Source organism: Mandrillus leucophaeus, unplaced genomic scaffold (genome assembly GCF_000951045.1).
Source record: "Mandrillus leucophaeus isolate KB7577 unplaced genomic scaffold, Mleu.le_1.0 Scaffold118, whole genome shotgun sequence".
In the NCBI taxonomy this organism is placed as follows: domain Eukaryota; kingdom Metazoa; phylum Chordata; class Mammalia; order Primates; family Cercopithecidae; genus Mandrillus; species Mandrillus leucophaeus.
Genome location: NW_012100098.1, coordinates 1,731,009 through 1,747,237, shown reverse-complemented (window position 1 = coordinate 1,747,237; position 16,229 = coordinate 1,731,009). Strand labels below are relative to the sequence as shown.

Sequence of the window (16,229 nt, the reverse complement as noted above, 5' to 3'; positions counted from 1 at the left end):
CAAGTAAATGTACAATTAGCAGCGGGGAGGGAGGGTAGTATATGGTCTAGCATACTTTGTACTAGATGTGAGGGTAAAAGGAAAGAAACCAAGAATGGTGCCTAGATGTGGGGGTTGAATAACTGAGGGAAAAGTGAAATGACTGCAAAGGAACTGGCTTGACGTGTAAAATCAAGAGTTCTGTTTTGGACATGTTAAGTGTCTATTCACTGAGTGGAGATGCCAAATAAGGAAGTTGGGTATGTGCTGGACCTCATGAGTGTTTTCTGGACAATACCAGAAACTCAAAGACATACCTTGCTGCCAATCAACAGGAGCGCCGAGATTGGCAGAAAGAATACAGAATTAGAAATCAGAAGATTTGGGTTTTGATTCCTATTAGATATTGTACAACCTTAAATAAGTCTTTGATTTCTGTCCAGAAATGTTGTGCATCTGTAAAGTTAGGATAATACCATGCCATCATTGGTTGGGAAGATAAAATGAGAACCTACACAGAAGTCTTTGGGATAGCTAAAAGTACCTTATAAATCTTAGGAACTTATAAATCTTAGGAACTGTGTTAGTATAATTCAATAGGAGAATTTTCAGAGATTCGGAGATTTAGGTGGAGCCTTTGACTGAATCTGAGAGTAAGAGGATGGAAAAAAAAATGAGACTGACTTGTGAAATGAAGTATGACCTTGTCCTGTGGTTGGAATGTGAGGCTTTTCCTATAGCCCTGATTGTGAGTTAAGTTGTCTTTGTCTGTAGACATACAGAAAGATGTTTTTAAAGAAAGATAAGAACAGTGTTCTGCAAATTGAAGATCCCTGCCTCTTCTACCCTCCCCAAAAGAGAAAATAATAATAGGAAGAACCTTAGAGATAATTCAATCCAATCCGCATGTTTTATAGAGGAAGTTGAAGCCCAGGGAAGCTGTGTGACTTATACAGCCTTTGTGTTATACAGTAGATAAATGTAATGATTCTTTTCCTGCCTTTTTTGCAACTAACTGAATACAATAGTAAGTTTATCAGGTGACTTTTTAAACATTCTGAATCTTACAGGGAAATTTCAAGTACAGTACAAAAAACTTTTTTTTTTTTTTTACAATGAAAGCCTTGTCACGTGGCCTTATCACCCCCAAATACTTACAGTATGTATTTTTTATACACGAGTACATTCTTCTACATAACTATATATAATTGTCAAAACCAGGAAATTAACACTGATGCATTACAACCGTCTAATTCTCAGGCCCTATTCAAGTTTTGCCAGTGATCCCAGTGGCATCCTCTATAACAAAAGGATGCAGTTTTAGGATTACCCCATTACATGTAGCTATCTTATCTCTCTAATTTTCTTCAGCCTGGAGGAGTTCCTCCATCTTTCCTTGACTTTCATGTCTTGACATTTTGAAGACTACAGGCCATTTGTTATGTAGAATTCCCTCAATGTGGGCTTGTCGATGCTTCCTTATGATTAGACGCAGGTTCTGCATTTTGGTAGGAGTATCAGATAAGTGAGGCTATCTTCTTCACGTTGTATCTACGAGTTGGCACACAGCTTCCATTTGTCCCACTACTGGTGGTGTTCATTTAATCACTTGATTAAGGAGGTGTCTGCCAGGCTTTTCATCTGTAAAGTTACGCTTTTTCCATTTACAGTAAGTCCCCACTTAACATCCTCTATAGGTTCTAGATTCTTGGAAACTGTGACTTTAAGCTAAATGATATACTGTATAACAAAACCAGTTTTACCATAGGCCAGTTGATATAAACAAGAGTTAAGTTCCTGTGGCATGTAGCACATCATGTGGCTTAAAGTTGCTGTTTTCAAGAACCTATTGAGGACATTAAGTGAGGACTTACTGTATACTTAATAGGTATTTGTGAGGAAGATCGTTTGAAGTGATTTAAATATCCTGTTCATTCAGATTTTGATTTCTTCCTTTATTTATATCAGTATGGATTAATGGTTTTCTCTTTTATCTGAGCTATAATCCATTTGATGTTTAGACTTACTCTGATGTGGCCAGTGGGAGTCCCTTCAAGCTGGCTTCTGATCCCTTTGACATGTCTTCATCACTTCCTGGCTTTCTGGTACCACAAGGTATTCCAGGATACTTTTGTGTTTTTCCTGCCCCGGGGCTGGAATCAGCCATTTCTCAAGAAGCCCTGAGTCTTTTAGTGAAAAAATGGCATTTACAAGTAGAGATCTAGGCTGAGTATCAGCTGAGGCAGGAGGATTGCTTAAAGTTTGAGACCAGCCTTAGCAACACAGTGAGACCCCATCTCTAAAACAAAACAGAAAAAAAAAATAAGGAAGAGGTAACGATCTGAGATCTAGGTATGCATATTGCTATGGGAGCAGCATGCACGCCCTCTTAGGACAGAACGAGCTGTTTATATTGAGCTGGCCGTGGATATTGAAAACCATGAGTTGATTCTGTCACTTCCAATTCTAATCCAGCACTGCAAGATTCTTTGTAGTTTTCTCCCTTTCTGTATTTGTAACTCCTCCAACAATAAGAAACCTAATTGCCACTGTCTTTGGTGTACTCATTTGATCAAAAAGCCACTGTTACCTCTTACAGCATGGGTACCCTCCTCACCCTGTAGAGACTGTGGGTTACCCCCACCCCTTCAGCACCGAGCCGTGTCCTCCGTGTGGACACCTCCTCACACTTCTCAGCTTGGAACCCACACCAGTCCAACTCACACATGGTTTGCCCCACCCTGCTCGGCCCCTGTTGCCTCACAGTAGGCCTTCGCCTGCATGGACATCCTTCTCACCCCACACCAGGCTTTCTCCTGAGGTAGAAGCTCTGTTTATCCTGCACAGACTTTAACACCCCTCACCAGGCCACCCCTCCTCACCCTGCTCAGACTGCCACCTGTCTATGGGAACACTCTTGGAAGTTCTCACCTGGTTCAGTGGCTTTATCCTAAACTAGGCAACACCCTCCTCACCCAGATGAGCTCCACACCCTCACTGTCCACCTCCCTGTTTAGACACTTGCCTCACCCCACTCAGGATCTGACACCCTACATCAGGCCTTCCCCTACGTGAGTCCTTCCTCCATTCACCTGGCTCTGGCACCCCTTGTGAGTCTTCCCCTGCGGGGAGTCCCTCCTCAGCCCACTCCGGGATCTTGTCCTGGAGATGCTGTCTTTACCTTGCTTAAGCTCTGACTCTCTCTGCCAAGTTCCCCTCCCCCTCAAGTGTGGACGTCCCCCGTCCCACTTGGGCCTCAACACCTATGTGGGGTAGCCACTCCTCATACCACTTCCAGCTGCTCATCCTGGACTGTCGCCCAAAGCGAATGCCTCTCCTTGGCCCACAGGCTCTGACAGTCCATGCCAGGCTGCTCCCCTGCATGGACCTCCTCGTTCCCCTCCATGTCTGACTCTCTTTGCTGGGCCAGGGGGCTTCCTGGGGCTCCAGCACTAGGCGTCAGCCTCCCTCTACCTGCATACCCACCTACAGCCTTCAGGACTGAGTGGTTCAGAGGGAGGGGGATGGAAAGAAGAGCTAGGGCTTAATCTAACATGTAAGTTTAAGTTCTCAGATTCTAAGCAAAAGAAAAAAAGCAAAAGTTATTTTCCTCCTTCACCAAACATAAATGAATGTTATCATTTCTTAATTATAGGTTACCTAGATTTTCAGCTAAAAGGAATTCTTTTCAGATTTTAATTTTTCTTTCATCTGTGCTTCTATAGCCCCATATGGATACTTCTTTTTGAATACTTATCACATGATTTTTAGTTATTGTTCTGTCCCCTCCTGGTTGGGTAACCAACCACCTTAATTTGCAGAGGCCTGAGGAAGCCCTTGCAGTTTTAAAACTGGACAGTCCTTGTCTACAGGTACGAGTTGATTACCCTAACTGGAGATGCAGGATGCAGGATTTTCGGTGTGAAAAGTGGCAAACCAGGATGAGTTACTTACATTCTGGTGACTGAGTTCCTAAGGAACCATTATTTTTCATGGTCTCATTTTTTTTTCATGTCTCCATTGCGGTACACATAGAACTTTTAATCAAATTGAATTTGACTCACTTTGGGCAAGGATCTACTACAGAACAGGAGCTGACAAGCGCTTTTCCGAGCATAAAGAGAGGAGCATGCCAGAGGCACGTCACTTTCAAATAAGCCTAAATTTTATCTGCATAAGCAATTAGGGCTGAAGGAGGTGTGTGACTTCTCCCCAGACCCTTCCCAAACCCCACAGTGACCCCCGAGTGAAATATACCCCAATCTTATACCCCTATACAGGCTTTACTTGGTGACCTGGCTTTACAAGTTATCAGGCCTATGACCACAGGCTTGTCCAAACTAGACTAGGCATGGCTCATGCCTGTCATCCCAGCTCTTTGGGAGGCCAAGGTGAGAGGATAACTTGAGCCTAGAATTTATTTTATTTTCTTTTTTTTTTTTTTTTTTTTTGAGACAGAGTCTTGCTCTGTCACCCAGGCTGGAGTGCAGTGGCGTGATCTCGGCTCACTGCAAGCTCCGCCTCCCGGGTTCACCTCCCGAGTAGCTGGGACTACAGGCGCCCACCACCACGCCCAGCTAATTTTTTTGTATTTTTAGTGGAGACGGGGTTTCACCGTGTTAGCCAGGATGGTCTCAATCTCCTGACCTCGTGATCTGCCCTCCTCGGCCTCCCAAAGTGCTGGGATTACAGGTGTGAGCCGCTGCACCTGGCCAAGCCTAGAATTTCAAAGCTGCAGTGAGCTGTGATCATGTCACTACACTCCAGCCTGGGCGACAGAGCAAGACTCTCTCTCAAAAAAACAAAACACAACAAAACCCCAACTAGAAAGATACGATGACTGTGAATTCAGAGTATTTTGTAGAGAATAGAGAACCATTGTTTTATAGAATATTCTGAGGAGATCAGGACTCCTTTATGCTCTTAAATAAAAGTGCTATGTCTATTGATATTTATCATATTTGAAATTAAAACTGAGAACATTTCTAAACATTCATTTTGTAGTTAAAGAATTACAATAATATAGCTAGGTAAGTCCCAGCTACTTGGGAGGCTGAGGCAGGAGCATAGCTTGAGGCCAGGAATTTGATGCCGAAGTCCTCCAGGAACACAGGCTATGAATAGCCATTGCTCTCTAGCCTGGGCAACGTAGTGAGACCCCATCTCTACAAAAATAAAAAAATTAACCAGACATGCAGCTCATCTCTGTAATCCCAGCTACTCAGGATGCTGAGATGGGAGGATCACTTGAGCTCAAGAATTCGAGACTATCCTGGACAGCATAGCAAGACCCCATATGTGAAATAAATAAATATATAAATAAATAAATAAATATCACAATAATACACCCATTACACATGAACATAAATAACATATTGGTGGGGGGAAACTATATTTTCTAAGAAAAACTGGAAGACTGATATGGTTCAACATTTTGTAAATCTCTTTCATGTCTGTCTTGTTTGTTTGTTTTTTGAGGCAGAGTCTCACTCCAGAGGCTGGAGTGCAGTAGCACAATCTCGGCTCAGTGCAACCTCCGCCTCCCGGGTTCAAGCGATTCTTCTGCCTCAGCCTCCCGAATAGCTGGGATTATAGTTGCCCGCCACCATGCCTGACTAATTTTTGTGTTTTTAGTAGAGACAGTGTTTCACCATGTTGGCCAGGCTGGTCTCGAACTCCTGACCTCAAGTGAGCCACCCACCTGGGCATTCCAAAGTGCTGGGATTGTAGGCGTGAGCCACTGTGCCCGGCCTCATGTCTGGTTTAATAGAAGATAGTTAGATTCTCTTTTTCTGCTTCTACATTCAGTCTGTTGTGATATGTTATTTTAGCTAAAGTATAGGAAGAAAAGCTTGCCTCACACAAATAAGTACAGTAGTCCTCTCTTATCCAAGGGGGTTACATTCCAAGGCCCCCAGTGGATGCCTGAAACCTCAGATAGTACCAAGCCATACACACACACACACACACACACACACACACATATATGTATGTATGTATGTATATGTGTGTGTGTGTGTATATGTGTGTGTGTGTGTGTGTATATATATAGCCACGTACCACATAACAACATTTTGGTCAATGACAGACTGCATGTCTGACAGTGATACCATAAGATTATAATGGAACATATATAAAAACTTGTTATATGCCATTTGATATTGGCCTTGCAGGTCAAGTAGGGGAAATGATTGATGTTAAGTAAAGGTGCTGGGACATTTGGTTTTCCATATTAAAAATATACATATATAAATGAAAATATATATATAAGATCTAGATTTGTGTAAGTACATTCTGTAATGTTCACACAATGACTAAATTGCCAACAACACATTTCTCAGAACATATCCCTGTCATTAAGCAATGCAAGACCATACTGTGTTTTGTGAATCTGATAACCAAGATGGCTGCTAAGTGGCTAAAGGGCAAGTAGTTTATACAGCATGGATACACTGGACAAAGGGATAATTCACGTCCTGGGAGGGATAGAGCAGGATAGCTCAAGAGTTCATCATGCTACACAGAACAGCATGCAATTTAAAATTTATGAATTGTTTTTCTAGAATTTTTTATTTAATATTTTTGGACTGTAGTTGATGGTAGGTAACTGCAACTGCAGAAAGCAAAACCACAGATGGGGGGTACTTCTGAAGTTGGAAAAGAGAGGACCATGTGCCTCCTGAGAGGGTCTTAGGGACTCTAAGGATCCTCAACTACCCTTTGAGAACTGCTGCATAGGAACATAAATTCTAAAGTGAATATTTGGTGACATTCGGGAGAACAACACTATTGCATTGGGGATTAAGTTTTAATACATGAACTTTGGGGGACACATTCAAGCCATAGCAGACACTTATATATAATTACTGATACACTGCATGTAATTCTTCCCTTTCTCCTCTTTGAGAAACATATCACAGTGCAAACAAGAGCATCATAGGATAACCTTAAATCTGCTCTTCTCAATTTTTAAAAAAGCAATTCCTTCACATAGCTAATAGTTACAGATGTATTTTGACACACACCCAACTGATGGCAACACGCCATGTGTTGAAGCAACATGGTGACTGACCTCTGTCACAGACAATTCCTGATACCTGGGGTCATTCATCCTGGTGATAGGCAACACCACATGACTGTTTCATTGTTGATTTCCCTTAGGAACCAGAGTTCCCACAGTATAGATATCCCAGGGTCAATCAGCCAGTGCTTGTTCATGAGTACTTCCTGTGTGTTTGCCAGGAACCAGTGGGATAACAAATCAAGTCTCTACTTATGTGTGTTAGGCAGGCTAGCATTTCTACTTGGAGAAACCTCCAGTGGGTTTACACAAAGGGTGAAACGTATGTCAGGATTTGATGAGCTGTCTCTGCTTTCCCTGAACTCACTCAGAGGGATGTTCCATCTATAGATGCTTAACTTGTACTATGAACTTTGATTTTACTTAACTGGATCTCTTTGTGGAATTTTTGTTTCAATTTGAGACTGTTGCATCTTCAATTTAGAAACATGAGGAACTACAGAAAAGCATATGAATACCAAAAACCTATAGTCCACTTATCCATTTTGATGTATTTCAGTCATCATTCTGTTTTTTTATTGCTGTTCATTAATTCAGTATATTTCCAAACAGCATCTATAATCTAAGTATTTTTTACTATTTTTAATTTTGCCCTCGGACTGTATCTTCAGTTTTCCTTAAACTGTTTCATATGGAAACTTGGTAAACAGGTAGTTACAAGTACTAATATATTATGACAGTTTTAAATCTCTTGTAAAAATAAGTCCTGTCCTCTAAAAACATAATATTCAGTAAGAGTCTGATGTTATATGGTTAGCCTAGAATGAAGGAATTGGTTTTGTCAAAACTGGCGTTCATGGGATTTGACTTTCATCCTGCATATCACCTCCTGAGGCCTGCAGGATACAGAAGGCATCAGAAAGTGCAGGCACTCTGTCAGCAGAAAAATGGGAGACAGGTAACATAGGGAAGATGTCATTTTTGCACACAATAAGCTATAATCTAAAACATTTATTACATCATTGATTATCATATTGAAAAAAATCAAAAGGAGGCACCAGAGTCTCCAACAATAGGAACAGTCTTTGAGGATGTATTTACCCAATAGAATTTTATTCATTATTTGTTGATTTATTATTTATTTATTTGATAGGGCTTGTTCTGTCACCTGGGCTGGAGTGTGGTGGCACGATCTACTGCACTCCAGGCTGGCTCACTGCAACCTCTGCCTCCCAAGCTCAAGTGATTCTCTCACCTCAGCCTCCTGAGTCCCTGGTACCACAGGCACACACCACCACGCCCGACTAATTTTTGTATCTTTTGTAGAGACGGGTTTTCACCATATTGCCCAGGCTGGTCTCAAACTCCTGGACTCACGCTACCTGCCTGCCTCGACCACCAGAAATTTTGGGATTATACAGGAGTGAGCCATCGTGCCCAGCCGCCAGTAGAACTTTATACAGGCAATAAGAGTGAGAGTTGGAAGAACTGTGTAGCATCATGGATAGACTTACGATCAGTGAAAACTCAGACCCAAGATATTATGTATTCTATGATTTTCCAACTCTGTCAAAATCCATGTGTATTTGAAAAAAAAAAAAAACCAGAAAGAGAATACATAAAAATGATAGTTGTATGCAAGGTGGTGAGATTATAGATATTATTTCCTGTATTTTGCACATTTTGGCAATGTTGTATGCTTTTACACCTTGCAGCAAATGTCTAGGTTTGGTAAGACATATAATGTCAAATTAGCATTAATACTTTAGTTTTCTAATCTAATTGTAACACAAGTGATTTTTTTAAGCAAACATCACAAGTATTATATACATTCAAATGACTGCTAACCCTTTGAAAGGAGTCGCCTTGTGTAGTATTGCCATTGCTTAGCATATTTTCTCAACTGCACTCTTGAACAGTGTAAATTGAGTGGTTCTGGCAACAAAGATGGGAACTTTGGGGCTGCGGACTTCATTCAAGAGGAAAATAAGATTTTCCTGCATCAGGTGGGGTGCTCATGAGACATCCAGGTATTGATATCTTCAGATGCAGAATTTAAGGTTAACTCTTGAGTTTCTTGGACATGTTGTATTTAAAAATAATGATAAAATCATTCTCTTTCTACTGTTTGTTTTTCTTACCCCCGCATCCCCCATTTAGGTTTTCACTGGAATTTTCACAGCGGAAATGTTTCTAAAGCTCATAGCCATGGATCCCTACTATTATTTCCAAGAAGGTTGGAACATTTTTGACGGATTTATTGTCTCCCTCAGTTTAATGGAACTGAGTCTAGCAGACGTGGAGGGGCTTTCAGTGCTGCGATCTTTCCGATTGGTATTCCATATTTCTCCAATTTCTTTTAGCATTTCCTATCTTGCAGCTACCAGAAAGAGTTCTGCGTAAATTAATTTGATGATTTAAAAAAATATATTAGCTGTATTTTACTCCCAATTCCAGTTATTTGGCTTAGTTACTCAAATACTGAAAACTTTCCTAAAATACCTGATACAGAAGTTAGTTGTTAAAAATCAAGAAGCAAACAGAAATCAATTTTAAGAAGCTCTTTAGAAAATGCTGCTTAATCTAAGAGATGCCTAAGATAATAAGTGAAAAATAAGACCCAAGACACTAGATGAAAATGAACTCTCCCAAAGCCCAATGGGAGGCCTAATTTGGGTTTGCTAGTGAATCTATTTTTTTAATCTGAACATCTCCTTGAAATGGCAAGAATTTCTCCTTGTTCAAAGATTACTTTCTTCATTTCTTCTATCATGGTGGCCCTTCCAAAAACTGATAATAAAATAATGTTTTTTAATACAGATGGTCCCCAACTTATGATGGCTTAACTTAAAATTTTTCAGCTTTACATTCTGCAAAAAAGCAATACACGTTCAGTAGAATCCATACTTTGAGTACCGATACAACCATCCCGTTTTTCACTTTCAGTATAGTATTCAATAAATGACATGAGATATTCTATAATTTATTATAAAATGGGCTTTGTGTTAGATGATTTTGGCCAACTGTAGGCTAATGTAAGTGTTCAGAACATGTTTAAGGCAGACTAGGCTAAGATGTGATGTTCAGTAGATTACGTATATTAAATGCATTTTTTACTTACAGCAGTTTCAACTTACAATGGGTTTATTGGGACATAACCCCATCATAAGTCAAGGAACATCTGTATTATATTGAAATTAGTTGTTGAACATTGGCTTTATTTTCCCTATCATTAGCTAAAAAGGAGTTTGTATTAATGTATTTGAAGAAGTTAGTGTTAAGTTACTACAATGACTCTGAAAGAATAGTTAATAGTATCTTCAAGACAGCTGCCCATAAACATAAGCGTAAGTGATATCCTGATTAACTCCTCTGAGAAACTGAGTTACCATGGGGGCATCCCACTCAGACAGAGGCCACTGCTGCTTCCTTGGCATTCGAATTGGCTTGGGTTTTTCACTCCCTGTTGGGAAAATAAGCACTTGCAACTGAGAATATTTAAGGTTTCTTCACTGAAATATTCAGCAGTTCTAAGAAAGAGAATTGGAAAAAGTGAAACTATTTGTAAAACAGAGATTTCACTCAGTCCAAGTCACAAATAACTGCCAAATTTCTGAAACCTCTGTTTACTACTCTTTGTTTAGGATCCAGTCCACAGTGGACTTGTTTGAGAATAGTTATTATCTAGGTGACAACAGAAAGGATTGAGAGTAGACTTAGAACTTACATTCTTAAATTAAAAGCCACTCGGTAAAAACAGTATGAGTGGCCCAGATGTATGCATGTAGGGTAACACCTGGTAAATCTTGAACTCTCTGATAAGACAACTTTTCAATTAAAAAAAAAAAAAATTCAAATTGTGCTATTGCCTTCTACCAAAATTCCTATTACATTCTATGTTAGTTATTTGTTAGTTTATGACATCTAATGATGATCTCATAATTATAATTTTATTGGCCACACTGCCGTAGCCTTTATGCATTCTAATTCTCAGGCTGGGCCAGGTGCGGTGGCTCACACCTGTAATCCCAGCACTTTAGGAGGCCAAGGCGGGTGCATCACTTGAGGTCAGGAGTTTGAGACCAACCTGGCCAACATGGTAAAACCCCATCTCTACTAAAAATACAAAAATTAGCCAGGCGTGGTGGTGCATGCCTGTAATCCCAGCTACTTGGGAGGCTGAGGCAGGAGAATCACTTGAACCCAGGAGGTGGAGGTTGTAGCGAGCCGAGATCACGCCACTGCACACCAGCCTGGGCGACAGAGTGAGACTCTGTCTCAAAAATAAATAAAAAATAATTAACAGGCTGTTAGCCAAGATCTTGTAATTATTTATTACAGAATATAGATATTTCATGATTGACAGGTACTAAAATTTCTGTCCTTTGAATAACAGTATAGACTCTCTTCTTTCTTTTTTTTTTTTAGACATAGTCTCATTCTGCTGCCCAGGTTGAAGTGCAGTGGCATGATCTCGCCTCACCTCCACCTCCACCTCCCAGGTTCAAGCGATTCTCATGCCTCAGCCTCCCGAATAGCTGGGATTACAGGCCTGCACCACCACACCTGGCTATTTTTGTATTTTTGATTAGAGACGGCATTTCACCATGTTGGCCAGGCTGGTCTCAAACTCCTGGCCTCAAGTGATCCACCTACCTCAGCCTCCCAAATGCTAGGATTACAGGCATGAGCCACTGCAGCCGGCCAGTATAGGCTCTTTTCATAAGATGACTGATGTTTGTGGAACTGCCCCTGTTTGAGAGTTGTGCTTTTCCTCCAAGTTATTCCAAGCATATCACAATGGTTTTTTTTTAATCAACCATTTATTATTTATTGGCAAGAAAATAGATATTTAGAATTTTTTAATGTTTGCTTTTTTGAGGAGACAGATTTTTTTTTAACTGTCTGTCCCATACTAGTCTTTTGGTTTCCTACAAATCACATTTTCTTTCACTTGTCCTGTGAGAAGTGAAGGGAAAATCAGTAGGAAAGGGATATGTTCATGGTTTTCAGGGTTTTCATATGTCAGGGTTTTCCAAAAGCAGATTGACTCAGATCTAAAGTAAAGGAATAAGGCAGTATTCCTAGTTTCTAGTTACAAATTTTTCAACTACTCTGAAATTAATCAGTTTTCCCTTATTTGTGTCTCAGTTTCTCCCCATTTAGTCTGAGACACTCTTAGAAAGTCCTGGGAATTTTCCAAGGGTGCTCAATATATTTAATCTGATCTTACTAATTTTATGTTTTTATTTTAGCCATGTGGTAAGAAAATTGATTGAGTATCATTTATTTTTTTGTTTGGGTTTTTTTTTTTCCTTAGCTCCGAGTCTTCAAATTGGCCAAATCCTGGCCCACCCTGAACATGCTAATCAAGATTATTGGAAATTCAGTGGGCGCCCTGGGCAACCTGACACTGGTGCTGGCCATTATTGTCTTCATCTTTGCCGTGGTGGGGATGCAGCTCTTTGGAAAAAGCTACAAAGAGTGTGTCTGCAAGATCAACCAGGACTGTGAACTCCCTCGCTGGCACATGCATGACTTTTTCCATTCCTTCCTCATTGTCTTTCGAGTGTTGTGCGGGGAGTGGATTGAGACCATGTGGGACTGCATGGAAGTGGCAGGCCAGGCCATGTGCCTCATTGTCTTTATGATGGTCATGGTGATTGGCAACTTGGTGGTTAGTACTAATTTGTGGATATTTTTGTTCTACACCTTGAATATTCTACCCTTGGCCCAGAAGCCCAAGTCCTTCTACTGCTTAGTCCTCCTACTACCTGTCATGTTTGTTGATTTTTATTCTTTCTTGGCCCAGAAACCCTAAGGTACCAATGAAGGAGAGGAGACAGATACTTACAGAGTGCCTACTTAGTCATGACCCCCACCCACAACTTGTCAACCCTTTTCATAGAGTTAGGAAAGCAAACTCAGCAAAATTAAGTGACTTTCCCAAATAAATATAGGGCTTGTATTTGAACCTAGACTTCAAAGTCTGTGCCCTTTCACCTACAGAAGCCTTCTTGTTTCTTAACCACAATTTCTCATCTTTGGTGCTATTGACATCTTGGACTGGATGATTCTTTGTTGTGGACTGTCCTGTGCATTGTAGGATTTAGCAGCATCCCTCCTGGCATCTACCCACTAGATGCCAGTAGCATCCTCAGAGCTGTGACAACCAAAAATGTCTTCAGACACTGCCAGATGTCCCCAGGGGGCAAAATTGCCCTCCATTGAGAGCAACCGCTCTAAACTGTCTTAGAGTTTAATTTATATAAATGACAAATCACTTTATTGCTTTACTTTGTTTTGTCCACCTGCTCTCTTCTACCTCTGTCTTTAGAAGAGTCACCAACAGATCTTAACACCTTGTTTCTTAAAGTGTGATCTGGTGACTAGAAGCAACAAGATCACTTGAGAGTGTGTTAGAAATGCAGAATTCTAGGCCCCAGATCAGAACTACTGAATCAGAATCTGCATTTTTAACAAGATCCTTGTGTGACTCATATGTACACTAAAGTTTGAGAAAGAACTATCTTACAGATTAGGGCCCCAATCCCACCTGCAAGTGTAGGGCAAAGAGGACTGGAAGAAGACAAGCTTATCTGCCCCTTGCACGCTCATCCACATTAGTTCTCTTCCTTTTTCTGCCATAGAGAAGCATGACAGTAAAAGACTCCTACTCACCAGCCTCCGAACCAGCTACAGCTATTCTGTTCTTCCATTTGACCTGCAAAAAAATAGCTACTGTAATGTTTAATTCCTCCTGTTCTCCATTCCCAGCCACCTTTCCCTCAGTCCTAATCCCTCTAGTCTTCTCACTACTTCAGTGACTATAACACTGGCTTCCTGGTATGTAGCATGATCAACATTTCCAAGCCCTGACTTTGTCACCCTTTCTTCATTCTCCTGTTCTTAGTTGTCTCAAAGACATCCCCCCATGGCTGTCTCCAGATACCTGAGCACTTGACAAAAATCAGCTGTTACCACTACCCCCTGATGACACTTTTCAGGTTCCCCTTTGCTTAGTAGTCCCTCTGCCCATCTAGTTTCTAGGAACCTATAACGTTGGAGTATTTTCTGTCTCTTTTCTCTCCATTCCAAGCAAATATCTTATGTGTCTTAAATGCATCTTTCTTCATAGTATTTTTGTGGGTATCTTTCTTCATAGAATCTAAGATCTGCCCCTTCCTTTGTATTCTTATAATTCATTCAGTACTTTATGAAAGTGTAGTCTCAAGACCCCTTGCATCATAATTACACAAGTTTCACTCACAAAAAAAGGCCAAATCCCAGCCTCTACACCAAATCTACTGAATCCAAATCTCTTTAGAGAGTAGGCTAAGGAAATATTTTTAACAAACATCCACACCCCTCACTCCCTGAGATTCTAATGCATGCTAAGATTTGGGATTTCTGTAGCCTGATCCAGACCCTTATCAATTCATGCATGTAACAGCCTCCTAACTTCTGCCCTTCCCCTCTGTATGTAGTTAGTCTGAATGACTTTTTCAAATCTCTGTCATCATCTGTGACTCCTTTACTCAAGAACCAGTAGTGGATCTAATTAAATAAAACTCAGATCCTTCAGCCTGGCCTTCAAAGGCCCCTCCAACTCACCCCCATTTTACCAACCATATTCCTTTTTAACTCTACAAATGGTGCAGATAATCTGAATACTTATAGTTCATTTATTGTTTCCACCCTCCCACTCTGCACATGACTGTTATCTCCTCCTAAAATGTATGCCTTACTCTTCTTCCCAAGTATGACAAAGTAAGGACCAAGTATAAATCAAGAAATGAACACCTCTCCCACTCCTAAAAAGTAAGTCTTAATAAAAATAAATTAATTAATCTTAATGTTCAATGTAGTAAAATAGGAGATGAAAACAAAAATAAATAAAGCTTGTATCTGATGGCTTGACCTTTGGCTATGCAGAAGAACATAAAAGTCACCATCACTGTCTTGCTAAAGCAATTTTATTTTTGTAAATGTTAGGAAAACAAAATTTGTTCTTAAAATACAATGACATGAAGTGTATTTCAGTCCTACCTTCTTGATTTTGTTGTGGATAGCACTTCAAGCCTAATATTTTTTTTCTGACGTGGGTCCTCTAAGAACTCTGCTCATGAATACGTGGCATCTACGCACTTTGCGACCCTCCCCAATAATGTATATTCATCTTTTTATTTTGGGGAAATTTCCTTCCAAAATGGATACAGTCTTCGTTTTTTCTAATTATAAGAGAAGTAGTATATTTTGGGGTACATATATATGTATGTAAAACTATAAAAGACCCAAGAAAAGAGGTGCTAAACTCCTTGTATTACAACCAAAACCAAACACATTCCCACCCGGTAACATGAGTATTTAAAATACTACGTGGGCCAAACACAACACAACAAAGCCTCTTTGAGTCTGTCACGTGAAGTCCGTTGGCTTCCAGTTTGCAACCCTGAGTTTGGTGGATAACTTTTCTACATTTGTTCTTTTTTTCCAATGCTACTGGCATAGGTGCTGAACCTGTTTCTGGCCTTGCTCCTGAGCTCCTTCAGTGCAGACAACCTGGCTGCCACAGATGATGATGGGGAAATGAACAACCTCCAGATCTCAGTGATCCGTATCAAGAAGGGTGTGGCCTGGACCAAACTAAAGGTGCATGCCTTCATGCAAGCCCACTTTAAGCAGCGTGAGGCCGATGAGGTGAAGCCTCTGGATGAGTTGTATGAAAAGAAGGCCAACTGCATCGCCAATCACACCGGTGCAGACATCCACCGGAATGGCGACTTCCAGAAGAATGGCAATGGCACAACCAGTGGCATCGGCAGCAGCGTGGAGAAGTACATCATTGATGAAGACCATATGTCCTTCATCAACAACCCCAACTTGACTGTGCGGGTACCCATTGCTGTGGGGGAGTCTGACTTTGAGAACCTCAACACAGAGGATGTTAGCAGCGAATCGGATCCTGAAGGCAGCAAAGATGTAAGGTCCCAGCCTAGAAACAGCCTTGATCCTGTGTGAGAACAAACAGAGTGCTGTCAGCCTTGGGGATTGTTTCAGCTATGGGCTTGGTAGAGAGATTCTGGAATAACCAACTTACGTGGAAAACTAATTCCACCCTCCCAGTATCATTCTAGGCCTTTCCTAGATGAAGTGGAATCCTAAGATGATCCTGGACCCACCTCTGTCACTTCTGGATCATCCGGGTCAGAGGCTGGAATAATCCCTT

At 40.8% G+C, this 16,229-nt stretch overlaps 1 protein-coding gene across 4 annotated transcripts in view; it reads left to right on the top strand.

The window, feature by feature from the left end:
- Positions 1-16,229, top strand: part of SCN8A (sodium channel, voltage gated, type VIII alpha subunit) — a 145,507-nt gene that overhangs the window by 86,253 nt on the left and 43,025 nt on the right. For all 4 annotated transcript variants that reach the window (XM_012002450.1, XM_012002441.1, XM_012002432.1 and 1 more), the window contains exons 14-16: positions 9,161-9,334; positions 12,321-12,677; positions 15,512-15,982. In XM_012002450.1, the coding sequence (XP_011857840.1) occupies positions 9,161-9,334; positions 12,321-12,677; positions 15,512-15,982 (1,002 nt within the window). The remainder of the gene's footprint in view (positions 1-9,160; positions 9,335-12,320; positions 12,678-15,511; positions 15,983-16,229) is intronic.